Raw genomic sequence first — 19,549 nt, 5'->3', positions numbered from 1 at the left:
ACAAGTGAACAAGAGAACAAGAGAAAAAGATAAAAAGAGAACAAGAAGCTAGAGTTGCCTTGTCGCGTCCATCAACATCAACATGCGCATAGTTTCGGCCTTCATCGAATGCCTCCGCAACGCCAATATATCCCTTCCTACATTGAACATCCTTTCCACCGACACCTCTGAAGCCGCGACTGCTAAATAGTCCCTGGCAGCGGCTGCCATCCGGGGAAACTCGTCTTTATGAGCCCGCCACCATTTGCACAGCCAGTTCGGATCCTTGGTGTCATTCACACCGACTCGGGGGCTGTCAAAATAGTTATCAATATCGGAGCGTGCAGGCTGATTCAGAGGCTGTAGCCTCTGCAACATTCGGGATTCTACGTCTTTAAACTCGGTCCCGCGATCTGGAGTTCGCGCGGCCGGCAGTAGACTAGGTTGTATTGCATTGGCTGGCACGGAGAGCGTCGAGAATTCCTTGCCCAACGGCCTCATCTTCGAGCTCGGCTAGAAGCAAATCACCTTTTACGCGGGGATCTAGAGCAAGCGCTGTGTAGTACGTGTCCGACATATCCATGAAAGTATAATACTTCTGAAACTTTTTCATACCCTCCTTGACGGCCAAAGCAAGATCTTCATCCAGAATTTCGAAAGTTTCTTTGCGTTCCGAAGCGTCCTTGAGCAGATCATGCAGTTCGTAATAGATTGCGACCGTTAGACTAATCTGCGGTCGCTTTTCAGATACGAAGAGAGTGAACTCGTTGAACTTGGAAAGTACCGTATGAATCTGCGCAAGTCGGACCCAATCTCTTGTCGTAAAGGGAGGGAATTCCTTCTGGAGTTCAAGGAATTTATTCACCTGTTCTTATCATCTAGCATCCGGAATGTCGAATTCCACAGGGTGAGACATAATACTCGATGAATTTGTCCGGGAGGTTGTTAGTCTTGCATACGTCATTCCACTTTTGCTTCCTTTGCGGGCTGCGATGTATCCAGAGGGCTGAGATACGAAGCTTAGCAAGAGGCTCGGGCGTTACAACGGACCACGGCTCTCCGTCCTTGAAAATATCGCAAACATTATTGGCGTCCTCCACCGTGCCGGACTTCAACGCCCGAAGAATGTCCTTAACAATGAGATTAAGAATATGGGCGAGTGTCGAGTGAAGGAGGAAGACGACGGTGAACATACATGGGCAAATGAGTACTCGGCGAGTATTAGGCCGGTGAGTACTCTACTCGCCTCAAGCCCCTCTCCTGTATACTCACGCGAGTACTCGCGAGTACTCACTTTTTGAGGTCACGTGATGCATAAAAAAGATGATGAGGGCAGAGATTGACCCATATCGTTTGAATTACCACTTAATCTAACTATCTAGGTCCTGATCCATGTCCATACCATCATCAAGAGGCCCTGGATCACATATTAGGCCTACGCCGCCACTGCTAGATCTAATTATATGCCCTTCACGGAGCCAGTTGCCTATACACTCAACCTTCTTAATGTTTTTAATCGTGAGTCGCAGCCTATCCCATGAGGCGGTACGCCTAGCGCCAGAGAAGCTCCTCTCTGGTTCTGCTGATCCAGGGGGAATAGATAGTATATCTATGGCCATGCGGTGAAGGCGTGGATATCGCTGTCGCTTGCAACACCATTCTAGGGGCGTGCAATCAATGCTTATAGGCGTATCAGAGATAAACATATTGAAGTCGTCGCTTTCAGTAGGTGGCGTCGTTTTCACCTGTATTGACTGTAGCAATCGTTGTAATTGATTATCCTTTTCCTTTGTCAAATTAGCTATACCCACAGTACGATCCTCCTGCTCAGGCCGCTCAGGCATGACAAATGTATTGTACTCTAAATCCCAAATCCGGCAGGCGGCGTCAATTGAATTGTCGTGCCATTGGTGTGGCCAATTCTGCTAAATATAGGCTTGTCGCTTCGAGGGATCGAGAAGCAAGGCGGCGGCGTACACAGGGACATTATCGGTCATGGCATAGTATTTGTTGAGGACAAACCAGCCCATGTCAATGGCTTGGAACCCGAGCAGTGGATACACCTATACGTTCGCCGCCCTTTTTGACGACCATCTGGAGTCTTCCGAGGGATGGATTTGCTAAAGAATGCTCGAAAAGGAAAGTCATTGTCATCATCAGAAAGAGGAGTGCTAGCGCGCGATGAAGAAGGGTCTTCAGAAGCCATAATATTGCTCATCTCAAAATTGAAAACTCCTCTACAGAGTAATATTTTAGCGTCTGCATATGATTAGATAAGCTGAATTGACCAATCAGAGGTCTAGTATTGAGGCGCGTACTCGCGAGTTTGGGATGATGGCGAGTAGAGTACTCACTTAAGTACTCGAAGTGAGTACTCATAACTCACGTGAGTACTCATTTTACTCTACTCGTTTGCCCATGTATGACGGTGAAGAGCAAGGTTTGAAGAGAGTCGTGAAAATCTTAGCGTGAATTAGATTTAACCTGTGTCACCATCGGGTTGTCGCTGGATGTTTGTACCAGCAAAAATAATCTCTCCATCCTTGGTGTCGTGGGTCATTGGCTGACACCGGAATTCGTTTTTAAGGAACGTGTTCTGGAGTTTAAAGAGCTGGATGGACCTCATAGCGGGTTGGATAGACCGAAGTCGGCAACGACGTAACCGATGGAAGAAGCTATGCCAGGTGTTGGAGCTTCCTGATAAAACACTTCAATACGATGTCAACACACTGTGGAACTCAACATACCAGATGTTGAAAGAAAGTCTCAAATTATGCAAACTGATCGAGCACTTCATGGTAACTGAAGCCATGGGACAGAGCCCTATGTTGGTAAGAGCTGTTGAAGCCGCATTAAAAAAGTACGAAAAGTACTTTGGATTCGTTGACGAAATCTATGTTTACTATATTGCAATGATTTTGGACCCTCGATTCAAGTGCGACCTCTTGAAACAGGAGCTTGAGGATAAAGCGGCTGCCTCTTTCCTCATCGAACAATTAAAAGCGCTTCTCCATAAGCTTTATCCGCCGGAACAAAAGCCGCAGCCGCAGCAATCGTTTGCTCAACCCTTCGGACCATACGAACACATCGACAGAATTGCGCCAGTTACGAAAAGTACAGGTGCAGTCAAAGCATGTGTCCGACATCGATCGGTACTTTGACGATGCTGTCAGTGTCGCGAATACTGATGGTAACTGGGCTGCCTCTAAACCCAGGCTCATGTGCAACCTGTATTCAACCAAGATGAAAGAGGATACGACCTTGGAGGCCCACTTTCCAAACTGGCTGTTTGAGTGGTGGACACTCATGTAGGGGAATATCCCCAAGTGGCGAAGGTTGCACGCGATTTTTTCCTTTCCCTCCCTGCTTCTGAAGTTGCCTGTGAGCGGTTGTTCAGCCAGAGAAGAGACTTGCTTGGATTGCGCTGGCATCGAATGAATGGGGACACTATGAGGCTAAAGAGCTCATATATATCGGAATAATCAGTTTCTATTTGTTTGTGTCCTCCTCTTAATAATGTTAATAATTATTGTGCTCATGTTTTAATTATTTCATCGTTGCGGGCAAAAATCATCTATCGTCTTGGTATGAAAACAGCACAATACCTCACGACTGGGTGATCGCTCTCACTGACAATGGTTGGACAACGAACGAAAGAGGATTGGATTGGATCCAGCACTTTAATAAGCATACAAAGTCACAAACTTCCGGAGTATATCGTCTGTTGATCCTCGACGGACATGAGAGCCACCATTCCACCGACTTCGAGCTCTATTGCAAAGAGCACAACATTATTACCCTTTACATGCCTGCTCACTCGTCTCATAAGCTCCAACCCTTAGATGTTGGTTGCTTTGGGCCGCGAAAGCAAGCGTACGGTCGGAAAATCGAAGATTTAATGCGAGCGCATATTACGCACGTTAGCAAGGAAGATTTCTTTTCAGCATTTCACGCCGCATTCCAGGCTGCAATGACCGAAAGAAATATTAAAGCGGGCTTTAGAGGAGCAGGACTTATTCCGTTCGATCCGGAAAGTGTCATTTCGAAGTTGGATGTTAAGATCAGGACCCCAACACCCGTTGGATCCCCCCTGCTCGAGCCTCAACCTTGGGTATCGAAGACACCACAAAACCCGACAGAAGCAGTTTCGCAATCCGAATTTGTCAAGAATCGAATTGCCAGGCACCAGGATAGCTCTTAAACCCTGAAACCCTGATTTACGGCGCTGTCGACCAGTTTGCGAAAGGTGCGCGAGCTGTTATGCACGAGGTTACTCTTCTGCGTGCGGAGCTGTCCGAACTCCGGGAGGCCAACTCGATATTAAGTAAACGTCGTAGAACCAAAAAGACACGTTTGCAGCAAGGAGGATCACTTAATCTACAAGAGGGGCAAGATCTCTTATTCCAGAGGGACGTAGAGCAGCAGGTGCAGCAAGAGTTACGTCGAAACAGTGATCGTCGTCGGCGGAGAGAAGTACTTGCACGGCGATGTGGCGTCTGCGGAAACACAGGACATAACGCGGGCACTTGTCAAGAAGTATTGGAGAGGTCTAATGATGAGGTTTCAGAGTAGTTTCAATTGATTTTCTGTGTTATCGTGGACTTGTTGAACTTCGAAAGTGCTTGTAGGTGGCCAAGTGCGCAGCTCGCTTGGGTGCGCAGCTCGCTTATGGATTACGTTATACTATTTCTTTATTTTTTAAGTGTTTATATTTGTATGCTTGTTTCATATTTCGTATTTAATTACAAATTTGATAACTAGTAAATTTTAATTCTTGTCATCCCGATACGGCAGTCGACCTAGAATCGGGGACAAAATGTGGAGATGTATCAATAACAGCTTTTTTAGCTTATATATCCTGAATATATACAGATTTTGTTACGTATATTAAACCAGTTTATGCCGGCTCATTTGCAGAGCAATGTGACCTGGGTTGTTAATACATATGGATGGCCGGATCGATCTTAAGGATTATACGACTATCTTAGAACTGTAAGCCCAAAAAGAAGTTTTTAACCCAGTTGAACGGTCTATCTCCTATTAGCGATGGTTGCAATATCTTTCATTCATATTCTTGTCATTCCTGCGTCCATATCTGTGGACATCCGTGGATATGACGGATACGGATACGGATAACTATATGTTGCCTGGATACGGATACGGATATGAATAACGATTATTATTGCTTCCTATCCCTACACGGATAGCATTGAAGTTGTTGATTTCCACTGGCAAATGGTTTACAAGATGAATATGAAGCAAGAGGTCCACCTGTCAGAATTGTATTGGCACTTAGTCCAAGCCAGGTTAAACACGGTCTCCTAGCTAAAACAGGTACTGTTTAGTTTATGTAATCTAATGGGATTTATTCCTAGATAATCTGTACGTAAGTGGGCACTTTTTGTTAGCTTGATATTTGTGAAACACTATGTGCGTCGTGATGGCGTACGCGTTGAGAAATTAGAAAAGCATCTCGAAATATATTAGTTTGTAAAATCTGTTCCATGAACCCATACAATTTTAAAAAGGGTTCATCAGTTATTCCGAACTCTAATACCATGACTTCTAAAGGTCTCCGCATCTAATACACTCCACCCCCATACTCAAACGGGCTGTTCGGCTCTGCCTCGTAGACGTATAACGTGGAGTTGTGCTGGTCAGGCATGAAATAAAACCTTAGACGACCGTCAACAATGGTCACATCCATGGGATTCTGGGTGATTGGAACACCCAGATCACTAGTCATAGTAATCGGGACCTCCGCGACAGGAATCATGGTGTCCATATCGACGAGCGCAACGCCGCCGATGGCTACCGTTGGCGACAGAGACGCGACGCCCGAACAGATCATGGTGCCTCGGTGGTTGAAAGCTTTTGGGTGGCCCAAAAATTTACAGTCTTGGTAATCGACGTAGTAGCTCGGGTTCCTGGTGTGGTCTGGGAAGGTAGTGAACGAAGGGTAGGGAGAGGGTTTATGATGGCTATTCCATGTGGTGGCATTGCGTGACCCCCAGTTTAGCATCACGAACTTCTTGGTGTGCGGGTCGTGGACGACTCCTCCCTCATGGTCTGCGACGTGAAGGATGACTGTGGGCTCGAGCGTGCGAGGGTCGATGCGCATGAGAGTGGCCGTTGTATTAGGCCGATATTGTGCTATGGTTGCCCAAATAAATTCGCCATCGTAATCAATGCCGCCGTTGTGGTATTCAATTGCGCCTCGCTCAGTAAGCGTAGCGTCTGCGACGCGTTTGCCTTTGCCGTCGAAGACAATAATGTGCGCGAACCCTGAGCCAGCAGTGCGATCCGTTCCGTTGATGATGGTGTTACTTCCGTACTTGACGGTGGGTGTGGTGTATTCACCAGCACTCACGAAGTAGCGATCTGGACCGATTCGTACAATCCCTTCCGGTTCGAAAGTATCGCCTTCGACGTGGACCTTCTCAACGAGATTCCACACAGTCGTGCGACCGAGCCTACTAAACAACTCGACAATTTCGTCGCAATGTGCGGCAGCATAGGGAGTCGGAAGCTTTGCTGGAGCAAAGGGCACATTTTGTATAATGGTGATGTTCAGGGCGGCTGCCGAAGCAACGCACGCAATCGTGCTCGTGGCAGCAAAAATCAGTCTTGACGAAATACGCATTGTGCAGATATATAAGTAACGTTCAATTTTGGCAGTATCTGGTAGCTCGCTTGTAAATCAATCGCTTAACTGAAATGAGAGAGCAGAGTTAACATATTATACCACCCCTACCCACCCGGAGGAATCGGTCGGTCTTTCCGCTGGATGATTCCTAAAAGGCAGATCAGCTCAGCTAGCACAGGGTCTGGCGCAGCATTGGCTAAGATATTTGGGTTTCACGATGCAGGGACACCATTCTGGTAATCGACAGTAGCACGTTCACAAATGACAGCTCCTCAGTCGCCTCGCAAGTCGCAACACGTGCAAAGCTGATTATATTAAGGTTCCAGCTATATCTCTCAGGGAGTTTGAAAACCTCACCGGTAATTTTCTCAAGTGCGTTCCCATGGTGTCAGGTTCGCAGATGGAGGAGAAAATTGCTCAAAGGATAGACAAGACCAAGAGAAAGAAGATCCCAGCTTCCCTGATTCGTTAGGGGTCTCAAAACCAAACCTGCGACTGGCTGCAGCGCATAACCCTAGCAGGCCTTCCTAATTTTCACAACGTTTTCGAAATGTACGAAGATTATTTGAATGGTAAATTGCGAATATTAAGTTTTTGATAAAGGAACGCTTTAAATAATCGGGTTCAATGCTCCAGATGCAACAGGGTTCAGGGTTAACTCATATCCACTTCTTTGTTGAGTTCTAAACTGTCGCTGTAATATCGTCCAAGTAAGTCGTAGCCCTCGATGATGTTAATTCAGATCTCCGCTGAAAATCGGCAACGACGTACCATAGCTGATGCCGGAAACATGTATACCATTGAATTGATGCTCCTGGAAAATTCAATTATACATTCGTTGTCATCAATTATCCTTTGGCCCATTCTCGGAGGTTCCTTATGATACATTGATCCATCAACAACCGGTACTTTGCATTCTTCAACAATGTGGTCAGCAGTTGCGTCTTCTTGCCTTGAGATTCCATCGGCCACTATAGTCTTTGTTCCGGAGCAGGCATGTCAGTAAGGGCTCCAAGGACAGTCACAGAGCATGAGTCGTGCTTGCTTAATACCGGTGGCGCCGTTGTCTGCTGTAGGTACTATAGAGGATAACTGCATGTGCAGGCGAATCTGATTCTTGTGTTTGACTACATCATTCATAGCAGCGATATATAGTGTATCACACAATTACACGAAAACTTTTGCTTCATCTCCGACTCAAAGACCATCCGTATGTAGATCACAAGGATAGTTGCATTGCAAAGGCCATTGCAGCAGGATTCATGAACGACTTTAGTCGCACGTGGGGAATAATTCAAATGATAATATAAATTTCTGCTGCCCAATGAATTCTACACGCGATCACGAAAAACGCACTCCGTGAGAGACTCCGTGAGAGATACCAAAGTGTGTAGCAGGAATGGTCGGTTTGCTCGCCCATAATTCTCTTGGAACCGTGGCCATCTCACATCACACAGTAAGCTTCTTACAAGTCTCAAGCCAACAATGATCCCTCTTAACCTCAAACATCTCCCCTGCCAACTTCACCATTTCTGGTCCTTCCATCCTTTTTAGCATCTCCAGGATGCCATTGATTGTTTCATCCCTCAAGCCCCCTGCAGACCGTGAATATATATCGATTCCTGCCGGTGTGAATAACGATTTCGTAAAGTATGTCACAACCCATTGATTCCCGTCTTGCGTCGCAGCAGCGACAGACATGTCGGCCGCAGGGTCCGTAGCCTCACCTTCCACGACCATCTGAGCCCCAGCTTCAGTAGCACTATTATGTAAGGAGACAGGGCCGTCAGGTTTCTCACTCCCATAACCGAGTATCTCCCAATGGGAACTCGCAATGGCTAACCACCCTTTCCCCCTCCAATGCCAACCCCCATCCGCGACTGGAGTATCTATACCATGTACTGTTTTCACTTTGTCGCCGTTCAGCGAGTTGTAGCTCACCATATCATCCAGCTGAGTGTCAGCTGCAGCTGCTGCTGAAAGAGAACCGTCATGTATGGGGTCGGACGAGCATAACAACGGCGTGTAGGTTATGTGGACATTCCTGTTAGATTTCCACATTGGTAGAGTCGAATGCGTGACGTGCCATGTCCCTTGGAGGAATGTAACAGAAGGCCGCGTGTAGATGATGGGGGATTTGCTGTTATGGACGGATGTTAAACTTGAGGGCGGTCTGAGCTGAATTGACATAGTGCTGAATGGTTGACAGTGTTTTGAGGATATCGCGTGTGCATCTGGCGTTGGCCTCGTAGGCAAGAAATAACCGCGCCGATCTGTTAGGGAGTGATGTCGCTAGACCATTTTGAGCAGTCATTTGACTTCCACTTTCCATAGCTTAATGAATGTCGTTATCACCTCGTTCGCCTTTAAAGGGTTCCATGAATGATTTAAATCTTGTTTTTCGAATTGTCTATCGAGAAGGACCGGCTCAATGGTGATTGGTAAATTTGCAAAGAGTATGCGCTAAAATTACTCACAATTGCGTACACTCCTCAGATGGACAGATAATGTCATAGAGTTCATCGATCATCATGTGGACGACGCCGATGCCGGATCTTACTATTACTCACATCAGATTCTACGTATGATCATGTTACTAGGAACAAATAGTTGAAGAGAACTTGCTTACTAATGCGAATATGGATAGGGCTGTTACGAATATTCGCTGCGCAGAACTATTCGCAAAAAGTTTTTGCTTGCGAATATTGCTGGAACACGATACGATATCGCCCGGTTTTGCCTATATCGCATATCTTATCGTCTTCGGCGATATTGTATCGTCTATATCGTCCAAAATACGATGCGATATCGCCAAATGGGCAGTATGGGCGGAGGGTAATGTTGTGACCAATCAACACTAGAAGTATTAGTAGGCGTCGTAAACTCCTTTGGATAACATCAATTGACAAGAGTCAATTGAAGTAGGACATCCATTTTTAATTGAACGTGACTATCGAAACTATCCGCTTGTCTATACCAGATCCCGATGTCTAACAGTTTCTTTTACTTTTTTTGTAGGTAGCAGAAATTGAGGCCATAACTTGCCTAATGAAGTTTTCCTGTCACTCTTCCAGCCCTAGTCCCTTCACTCTTTGCCGTATCGTTCTACAAAATAGTAGAGGATTTAAATTCCTCAGAAGCCTTAATACTGGCTTCTTTTGGTAAAGGCAGTAAGGAAGACCATCCTTAATAGGAAAACCCCTTGCCCTTGCCAATTGCGGTCAGCACAGGCTAACAATAATGCTACAGAGTACTAAAGTTTGGTTTTGAGTTATTCCATGTTTGTACTAGCGTTGAAAGTCCGTTTAAGCGTATATAAACCCTCGCCCTAATTGTTTACTCAGTGCCTGATATTTCGACGCGTCATAATGATTCCTCAACTACAGTAATCCCCTGCTTCCGTTTTTGCATACTTCTTGCTTTCGTTCTTGCGTTTAATATTAAATATTTAGGCTTTCAGTCGCAATTATGAACAATGCTAATGGTCCTTTAAATTTCTCGAACTACAGCCAAAATTGTGCTTCTTGCAAAACTTTGGTGCGCCACGACACATGCTTTATTCAGCAAATATTTGTAAGTCATGACGGTCGACCTCTGAAGAGTTGTAAGACTTGCCGTGACAATGTGAGCACTCCATATTTTGGTGACGTCTCGAAACTACATCAATTTGTATTAACACCAGCCAGATGGCGTTGAAAAGTGGGTGACCCAAGGGGCGGACAACCTATGACCTTGACGAGCATTATGATACTCATGAGGAGTTCACTGAAACCGTATCGTCGCTTCTAAAGCAACATGACGATCATAAGTTTAACCTTGCAGCACAGTCTCTGAAAATAAGGACCGCTCTCTCCGCCAATATTTTATTTATCGAGACAGATGTCTCCATGGCGACTTTGTGCACAAACTGGTGACAGGGCTTTGTAGACACGAATTGCAATGCTGCTCAGTTATGACATTTCGACTGCGCAGGTTACCACTTTCAGTCACGACGGTGCACCGAGAGAAATGACAAAATCAAATTCAGCCTCATCTGTTCAAACTGAGCGAGATCCTCTATGCATTCAGCGGTACAAGTACGTAATCCGACGTTGCACAAGGTAGGTGCAGCTTAGTCGGCTGGCTAATAACCAAATTAATTAGTCCCGAAGGAATTCTTTGATTGCCACGGCCAGCTTCATATCATTTTGTCGAAGGATAACGGGTCAGCAGTCATAGTTTACGAACACAGATGTCAGCTGAAACACCATAAGTTTCATGTGACCGATGAAGTACGAAGCTCTATTTAGATGCGCAAAAGCTTCTTTCTCCCTGGCAGATGTATCAGAACTTAATCGGACCGGCAGGTGATTCTCAGTTGAGCGGACGGACATGCACACTATTAACTAGGCAACAAGTCTACAACGTCTGGCTCTCATTTACTAGAATACAGTGGGAAAGAGATCTGACAAATGACTTGTTATTTGCCCAGCTTCTCATTGGAGAACAAGACGGCTATCAGCTCGTTGAAGGACTCCAAGAACCTGGTGTTTCACTAACGTGACACACCCTGCTTCAGTGATGCAGTTAATTATAATCGGGCGAAAATGAGGGAAATATTTGTCGACTCTACATTCAACACAAACAAGTACGGATATGAGCTCTATTGTGTTCTCACTGAGTACGACCCTGTTTCTCTGCCTCTTTCTTACCTTCTGCTGGATACCCGTGCTATTCGGGAGGAGGGCAAGAGGGGATCGAGATTGACAATCGTGGTTTACTGCTCTGCGAGATTAACGTGGTAGACGCAGATAAAGATCTTGCAGGTGTTCATGATGGCCATAAAAAGATGAAATTTCCAAAGGCCCGTCGCGCCTGTATGGTGTCGCTTATTCTATCTCCACCAATGGGTGGACTACAAATGAGCTTGGTCTTTAGTGGCTGCAAGACGTTTTTGACAGAAATACTCGCGATCGCACTAAAGGAAGGTTCCGGCTGTTAATTATAGACGGTCATCGCACCAATACTACGCCAGAGTTCGATCGACGTTGTATGGACCACTTTATTGTTCCTTTATATATGCCTCTTCATTCCTCGCATCTTCTACAGCTTCTGGACGTTGGATCTTTTGCGCCACTAAAGCGATCTTACTGTCGTCAAGTAGAGGATATCACAAGGGCTGGTACCAATCACGTTGATAAGGTTGATTTTTTGCGGCTTTATCAAACGCGCGAGAAGAGGCACTATCTCCTTCAAACATTAAAAGCGGATTTAGAGCGACTGAATTAGTTCCTTATGATCCAGGTAAGGTATTATGTAGCTTGTCACTGATTCTTCCCACACCCACTCGGCAGCGCAGTCAACCACAATCGCAAGAGACATGGGTACCTGCAACTCCAAATCAATAAGACAATTGCAGCGTCAGACATACAAAATTAAAAAAAAACCGTCGCAGCGTAAGTCGCGGAAGCTCAACAGAAATTGCGATAAATCAAATAAAGTGAGCCGAGGGGACAGCCATTTTAAATCGTGAATTGCACGACTGCAGCCGGCTGTGCAACAGAAAAAGAAAAAAAGAAAATTACTTGTAATGGCTCATGGCGGATGGCGGATTCGGTCAAATTAGGCGGATATCCGCATCCGCCACAGCCCCTAGAGGAGTCTGGTTTTTCGTTGAGGCGTACACCCACCAAGGAAATGTGGCGCGTTTTGCTGTCAAAAAGTATAAGTCGCATTGATGGCTGCCAGAAAGGCTAGATTTGGAGAATTGAATATCATTGTATTGTAGGCCTATTTGTATAATATTTTGCCAAGTTATTATTGAATTATTATTTATCGAAATGAGAACTTTTATGAAAAAGAACTAAGAAAGTCAATAAATCTATCTGCTGCGGTATCTCTCATTCCAAGTGATGTGACATGATATACAGCAGGAGTAAGATAGTGACAACCTAAGCGCTTCTTCTTACAGCATCAAACGTAAGGTGCAAAGAATACAGTCGCAATAATAGACCCGACTCCAAATCATATCCACACCGCAATAAGATACTATGGTGATTGCTCACTCACCTCTTACGCAGTACATATCAAGTGGGCAAGGTTATTTACACTAGCCGTATCGGGATACATGAAACCTAATTTAATGGCGTCCTGATGCGTCAGAGAGGCTTATTAGTTACAGGTGACGCCGCTACAGAACTTTATTTCCCCACACAAACCCTCATCTCGGTTCTTTGGTACCCGTCGACCAAACACTCTTTTCACCTGTCAGCAATTTCAAAATGGCGGAAAACGCGCAAGCCATCACTGCTTAGGGCTGTCCACGAATGGTGGATAAGGCGGATTGTATCCGCCGAAATATCCGCCTCGAATAATTATCCGTCAATACTTAGCTAGGTCCAGGCATGGTTTCCAATATGCAATATGCAATATTGCATTCAATTTTCATATTGCAAATATTGTATTGCAGAATCGTATATTGCATATTGCAATGACCTATCGCAATAATGATTAGTAATCGATTTCTAGTGATAATGTTTGTATAATTCCATATCTACGATCGCCCACCCGTTTGGACGGCATTGCCGCAAGCCCGAGTCTAGGCGTAGCCTTTTACAATTTCGTGCAAGCTATCTACAGCCTCAGCGCTATCCTCTTTCATAACTAGACTCTCACCGTCCTCTTCCCGCATGATGGAGTGCCTGCGGAGGTAGCTCCGAAGAGGTTGTCTTACCTGGGTGTAGGAGTGTCGGAATAGGAATAGACGTGAAATATCCATGAGACTAGTCACATCAAGAAGTCCAGAGTCTCGGCCTCCCTTCTATAGTCCACTTAGCATATATGTCGACGATTTGCTGATATTTGGTAAAGAAGTCCAAATTTTCAAAAGAACCTTGGACCGGTTTCATAGGAGTCAATATTGTCAGGGGCTACAGCCCGAGAGGTGCGGCTCGGCTGCGCCTTCGCTCCCATTGGCCAGCAAGTTGATTAGTCCCGTGGTTACCCGAGGACCTCGTCCTAGAAGTTTTCTCCCGTGTTTTTCTCTCTTTCCTTTTCTCTTCTTTCTCTTTAGCAAACTCTTTTGTAATCAATTCTATCTATTAGAACCTAAACGTCCCGAGCCTTCACAAATATGGAGCAAGCAAATGACGGTTCCGTCAAGCTTTCACAGACAACATATTGAAAGGATTCTTATACTCTATGGAATGGATCTCGCAAGACCGTACAGACTCCTATTCAATCATCGTTCAATCTAGATGAACCGATTGAGGAAGGCTATCAAGCACCGTTGGAGCTACTCTCGAAGTACCAATCCATTATAGGGTTTTTAATGAATCCTATGATAGTACTCCATGCGGGGCCTGATATAACCTATGCAGTAGGGAAATTGTCCAAATATATGGAAAACCCAACGGAAGTGCACATGAGAGCAGCCAAACGGACGAGCAGCGTTTGATCGAATGCGAAGAAACGAGATGAGTGTTCGTGTGGGGAAATAAAGTTCTGTAGTGGCGTCCATCACCCGTAAATGAAAGCCTCTATGAATTAGGGTTTCATGTATCCCAATACGGCTAGGGCAAATACCCTTGCCCACTTGATATGTCCACAAAGAGTGAGCAATCACCATAGTTATGACACAATAATGCTCCACCGCAAATGATCTGCCAGACCTTCAGTCAACTAAACAACCTAGATCTGCTAAATTTTGTACATATTATTTTTAACAAGTCAATGTATTTCTACTAGGTTAAAGAAACTTTGGTGGTGCTGATATGATTTGTAGCGGACTAAAGGTGCATTATTACCACTGAATTCTTGACAACTTACGTAATTGTCGATATGAAAAGAAGCAGCACTCAAAGCTGTGATGATCTTACTTCTGCCGTATATCATGTCACATCATCTCTACCATGAGATTATATCATTTCATCTCTTATCGCACTTAGATGACGCTTGCGTTGAGCTCTCATCGCTTCTTGAAATATGGGTACAATAGTGCGTGGCATTTCTCCACACTCTTTGCGGATCTCTGGAGAGCGACAAATTGTCTACCACGCCCAGGATGTCTAAATCCATAGTTGACCAGTCACACTACCAGAGAGCGTTTGAAGGTGAACAGTTCGCCGGAATCCACCAGACAGTCTACTAGGTTATCGAGGTCAGGCGCGAGGCCCATTGTTGGGTCTACGGATACTTTACCGAGGACGGATAACGATCGTTCTTCGAACTATGACAAGGCTCTTTGCCTTTTGAAGAATAGTCCGCCAGAGCAGCGATTGGACATTCGCTTGCCTCCTTCTCAGTATTTAAAATTGGAAGAAAGTTGGTCTAAGTTTAAATCAGAGAACAATATTCGTGAGGAAAAGAGGTACTTGATTGAATTGTGTTTACGGGCAGTAGCTGACAGTTCTAAATATTACAGATATCCCAGCTTATCCTACAATAGTTTAATGCAGATTGTGACGGTGATAACTACCCAAAGCGCGCTTCATGGCTACACAGTCGCATGGTTCCGCGACATGATCGGTTCAAGTGTTAAGGGATATCTTGCAACTCACAAGCCCAGTATAATTGATTATTCACTCTGGATCCACTACCAAGATGGCATTAAGCTCCGAAGGTAAGAGCTCGAAAGAGCCAGATCAATCCTTCTCGTATGACCGTAGTCGTGGACGTCCTTCCGTGCATGTGGTCATTGAATGTGGAGTTAGTGAGGACTATCGGGCACTCTGCGATGACAAGGACCTATGGCTCCAACGACTTGGCGCGAAAGCCGTCGTATTGATATGCCTTAAGGAAACGCCACGGTTTAAAAATCCTCGTGCTGCATATCAGAATATCGACGATGTTGTTGCGGAGGTTGAAAGAATGGATCAACATGTGGATGGAAACATGAAACACAACTTGGAGCAAGGCAAATACGGTCCAAGTAAATACCGCAATCACATGTGGTTTGGGAGACTGAATGAGCTATTTCTTGAAGTCTGGCGAGCCGATGGGAAACAGCCTGTCCGAAAGGTGAGCAAAATGTTATTGCGAAGGCCCATATGCTCACGATCATGGCAATTTAGTGGCTAATTAAAGACAGACATTCCTACAATCCTCTTCCTAGGACGACTGGGGTTAAGATTAGTGATTTTTTTCCAGACGATGAATGGACCGCCTGCAAAATTCCGGACAGTAATGTTCGTTTTCGTCGAGACTTCTTCGGGGTTGCTATTCTTGGAATGAGAGAGACCGCAGCAGATAGATTTATTGACTTTCTTAGTTCTTTTTCATAAAAGTTCTCATTTCGATAAATAATAATTCAATAATAACTTGGCAAAATATTATACAAATAAGCCTACAATACAATGATATTCAATTCTCCAAATCTAGCCTTTCTGGCAGCCATCATTGCGACTTATACTTTTTGACAGCAAAACGCGCCACCTTTCCTTGGAGCTCGATGGTGTACGCCTCAACGAAAAGCCAGGATCTTCTTGCAAATTGCCTTAAGCGGGTCCTTATCGATGATGTGCCTCATACTAAAACCAAGTCATCGAAGTTTTAGAGATCGTTTCATATCGTAGTCATCTGTTCCATCGAAGTCCTATGTTCCCATCATGAGACACCGTATTTGCAATAACTAGTCGTTCGGCAGGTCATCTCGAATATGGGTCATCGCCTTAGCTTGGAAGAGAGTAGTGAGTACTTAATAATGTGATGCTTGACGTACTTCTGTAACCGGAATAAACAGAAAAGTGAATGTCGGGGACATTCTAAATTAATGTTTAATCGCTAATTCCAATAAAATGAGACAATTCAATAACTACGAACAAAAGCATTGACGGAAATAAGCTATCCATATCCCTTACGTAGCACAGCTTTTACTCGCACATTTAAACCAACGCTAATTCATTTTCAGAAAAAGAGTCATTATACCGCTGGATTGCTGTGTCGTGGACCGCGGACTCGATGATGTGGAGCAATAACGCAGCTCCAACAAAATTGGCTGCGTCTTTTCGTCCACACTTAAATGTTCGTCCCCGGGAACTCATCCCCCACAGTAAGACTAATATCGAGACTATCGGTCTGTATAGTCGCGGCACCGTCTTCAACCACTACCTATTAAATTTATCAGTACAAGTAATGCTATTTCCATGTGTATACGTGTCGCTCATGTATTGTTCGCTGCTGATATCGTTGGTATGCACATCCGTTTTTAAACCCTGCAATATCTAGTGTTCCAAACCAAGTATGGCCGTTATGACCCAAATTGTCTGCGGCGCCTCGAATGCCACTGGATTTTCAAGCAAACCGCGCTCAGTCGCGGACAGTGAATTGCCACCATTCGTGAAGGAAATCGAAACCTTTGTTTCTCCTTGAGCCACAAGAGGACTAGACTACCAAACTTTCTTAAGCACAGCTCGATATCGGCCTTTAGTGCTGAAAGTGATCGTCATCGTATCATGGCACTGGACGACCCCTTGCTGTCATGGAATAAATGATGGATGTCTCTTATGCTCTTTGATCTAGGACGGAACTTATGCACTAACTTAACGATTCTCTTATGCTCTTTGATCTAGGACGGAACTTATACACTAACTTAACGATTAGAATTTGTACAAATGCTTCAAGTTGGGACGCAAAAATATGAAACATCTCTCAATATGCGTAGGCTATACATTAAACAGTCCTTGCCCGATGTTGCCCTTCGTGCAGGGCGAAGACGCATTCTACAGAGGATGGCATCCGCCATTATATGCTTCCATCAGCCCCGTCCGAGCATCTACAATCAGTGATAATACAAATACAAATAAGCAAAATAGAGTAAACACTAATTAACTCAGTGTGAGGAGCGAAGGAAAAAATATGTTTGGAATGTGTATTTAACAACGCAAGCGGATGGGAGTGCCCAACGTGCTCCTGACCGTAAAAAAAATGCATATCCAAATATCTCGAGCTGCTCGTTCAACGGATAGACTATCAGCATTTGGTCGAGGCTTCATGGCTTGTTTAGCTGTAGCCTAAGCATAAATATGCGCAGAAAGCTTCAGTCATAATGCCGACGCATAACTCAGGTCCGTAGATAGACAGATGCCATCGTGGGCTCAGTCGAGAAAAGCGATGGATGACCGGTCCCCGCGTGCTGCGTGTTATGCTTATGCCCGTAACCCATGCAAATGAACACACCAAAGCACCTAAATGGGGCCCTGATTCAAAATCCTACAACGAGGCATAGGAGATTTGCTAATACTACCTATCCTGTGGATTTGTTCCTTGGTGTTTACTGACGCCTTTTGCCAGAGTATGCGCGTTTTGTCTAAATTGTAGTAACCTAATGTCAGACTGGTCGTACTGCTAGTGGTGCATACAAAGCAATTTTTGCCAGCTAAAATTTTATCGAATAAATTTCCGAAGACCTTAAGAGAGTTTGAAATGATAACACTATTAGTCCGGCACGCAGGCGCGTCCCACGATTTTCGTCAGCTTAGGCCATGATTGGCCAGGTACGTTCGCGAACATTTCTTACCTGCGCGATTGATTTTGCGTACTATGAGTCATGCGTTATCGAAGATTGAGAAGGACGCTCTACCGCGCAACTTTAGTGCTGCTTTTTACCGCTTCAACAATTGTGAACAAAACACACAAACCCCTTAGATTACATAAAGACTAGCCCCGCTTAATATTTACGAGGGATGACGACATTATTTCCCCGCATAAATCCTCGTCTCGTTTCTTTAGCATCCTCGACCAAACGCTCTTTGTACTTGCCAGCATCTTCGAAATGACGGAAAGCAAGCAATCCATCGCTGCTCGATTGTTGCTGCGGTCTGGTGTCTCGTTGCAACTGTTTGGGCTCGTATGGGGATTGATAATTCCGTTGACGCCGTTCCCGAAATTGGGGCTCACTGCACACATCCAGTCGATGGCACAAGGTGAGTCTTGCTGGCAAAATCTTAAAAAATAAAACCAGTATGTAGGACTAAGAGACAAAACGCTAACAAGACTTGTTCGAGCACAAAGGGACCATGGTTCTTGGTGCCGGTCTCCTCCTTGAGCAGCCCAACCTCCTCAACTTGAGCGCTTTGGAGTTGAAGATTGTAAGTTGGGGTTTTTGTTTGGTATGGGCAAGTATTGCAGCTCAGTGCTTTAATGCTTTCTGGTAAGCTACGTCAATTTTTTTGGATAGCATCGAGATAATCAAGTACTGATACTCTTTGACTTTCGCAGGGGAACTAATCAGATATTGCCAATTGTAAGTATGCCTGACCGATATAGCGGGCCCAAAGTACACCAGCCACCAGACTTACTCTGACTATAGGCTGCAGCTGCCGCTGGAGCAACGGGTGCCGAGCCGTGGAAAGAGCAGATCATCACGCAAACACTTCATATTGCCGGGTTTGGCCTGATGGGGAGTTTTGCAGTTCTGGTGCGGGCATTGTTTAAGGAACAGAACGCGAAGAAAACAAATTAGTTCTCTGTGGAGAATTTAGAACTGCAAAGTGAACATTATTGGTTACTGTGGTATAGATAGGACCAGAGTAATCGTCATTCGTGCTTGTGTGCTCCGCACGTTCGTTTGTTGAATACTACGAGCATTAAGATGTGAAACATCTACTGCACTTTGTAGAAGCCTTATCTGCTACATACCTTTCACCGGATCATAACCCCACTCTTTTAAGCAATGAAGGATACTCGTCATTGACATATAACTCCAGCAGGTTCTCGCTAAAGTTCAATCAATCAGATCTGCAGTGTGTCGAATAGCACTCATGTTATTATTGTAACTGCGAATTCAGTTATGAGATAAGTATCTGCCGTGTGACATGCATCCTGTCGGATTTGTACAGTGATACTCTATATATGGATTGATTGTCATTCATTGCACTGTCCCCGGGTAGGGTTATACAATAGATACATCCTGGCTGATAGATCAATCAATCTGGCAGCATTGCATCT

General features: G+C 44.9%; 7 protein-coding genes across 7 annotated transcripts; 4 read left to right on the top strand and 3 right to left on the bottom strand.

The window, feature by feature from the left end:
* Nucleotides 1–669: 669 nt before the first annotated feature.
* V1513DRAFT_59898 (uncharacterized protein) lies at nt 670–1,272 on the bottom strand. Its single transcript, XM_066900564.1, has one exon. The coding sequence runs from the start codon at nt 1,170–1,172 to the stop codon at nt 858–860; it is 315 nt and encodes a 104-aa protein (XP_066753588.1). The 5' UTR covers nt 1,173–1,272; the 3' UTR covers nt 670–857.
* Nucleotides 1,273–5,447: 4,175 nt separating this feature from the next.
* Nucleotides 5,448–6,987, bottom strand: V1513DRAFT_59684 (uncharacterized protein). Its single transcript, XM_066900560.1, has one exon. The coding sequence runs from the start codon at nt 6,620–6,622 to the stop codon at nt 5,561–5,563; it is 1,062 nt and encodes a 353-aa protein (XP_066753587.1). The 5' UTR covers nt 6,623–6,987; the 3' UTR covers nt 5,448–5,560.
* Nucleotides 6,988–8,074: 1,087 nt separating this feature from the next.
* Nucleotides 8,075–8,815, bottom strand: V1513DRAFT_458473 (uncharacterized protein; the record flags this gene model as incomplete). The annotated part of the gene is made up of 2 exons (XM_066899697.1): nt 8,075–8,301; nt 8,389–8,815. 2 exons carry the CDS (start codon nt 8,813–8,815, stop codon nt 8,075–8,077), a joined length of 654 nt encoding a protein of 217 aa, XP_066753586.1.
* A 1,061-nt stretch (nt 8,816–9,876) lies between these two features.
* On the top strand, nt 9,877–11,036 carry V1513DRAFT_444467 (uncharacterized protein). Its single transcript, XM_066897968.1, is given in 6 exon segments — nt 9,877–10,069; nt 10,080–10,162; nt 10,190–10,249; nt 10,339–10,535; nt 10,612–10,715; nt 10,769–11,036. 5 exon segments carry the CDS (start codon nt 10,094–10,096, stop codon nt 10,912–10,914), a joined length of 576 nt encoding a protein of 191 aa, XP_066753585.1. The 5' UTR covers nt 9,877–10,069; nt 10,080–10,093; the 3' UTR covers nt 10,915–11,036.
* V1513DRAFT_444464 (uncharacterized protein) lies at nt 10,907–11,770 on the top strand. The gene has a single exon (XM_066897967.1). It carries the CDS (start codon nt 11,212–11,214, stop codon nt 11,407–11,409), a length of 198 nt encoding a protein of 65 aa, XP_066753584.1. The 5' UTR covers nt 10,907–11,211; the 3' UTR covers nt 11,410–11,770.
* Nucleotides 11,771–14,495: 2,725 nt separating this feature from the next.
* Nucleotides 14,496–15,885, top strand: V1513DRAFT_479156 (uncharacterized protein; the record flags this gene model as incomplete). The annotated part of the gene is made up of 5 exons (XM_066900295.1): nt 14,496–14,599; nt 14,724–14,972; nt 15,027–15,169; nt 15,225–15,622; nt 15,676–15,885. The coding sequence occupies 5 exons, from the start codon at nt 14,496–14,498 to the stop codon at nt 15,883–15,885; spliced, it is 1,104 nt and encodes a 367-aa protein (XP_066753583.1).
* A 2,428-nt stretch (nt 15,886–18,313) lies between these two features.
* On the top strand, nt 18,314–19,487 carry V1513DRAFT_444453 (uncharacterized protein). The gene is made up of 4 exons (XM_066897966.1): nt 18,314–18,525; nt 18,614–18,752; nt 18,821–18,845; nt 18,912–19,487. The coding sequence occupies exons 1-4, from the start codon at nt 18,375–18,377 to the stop codon at nt 19,062–19,064; spliced, it is 468 nt and encodes a 155-aa protein (XP_066753582.1). The 5' UTR covers nt 18,314–18,374; the 3' UTR covers nt 19,065–19,487.
* The last annotated feature ends 62 nt before the right edge of the window (nt 19,488–19,549 follow it).

This window comes from Lipomyces chichibuensis (assembly GCF_038497645.1).
Source record: "Lipomyces chichibuensis strain CBS 12929 unplaced genomic scaffold V1513scaffold_15, whole genome shotgun sequence".
Taxonomy (NCBI): domain Eukaryota; kingdom Fungi; phylum Ascomycota; class Lipomycetes; order Lipomycetales; family Lipomycetaceae; genus Lipomyces; species Lipomyces chichibuensis.
The sequence above is the reverse complement of the archived record's forward strand: the minus strand, read 5'-3'. Positions and strand labels throughout refer to the sequence as shown.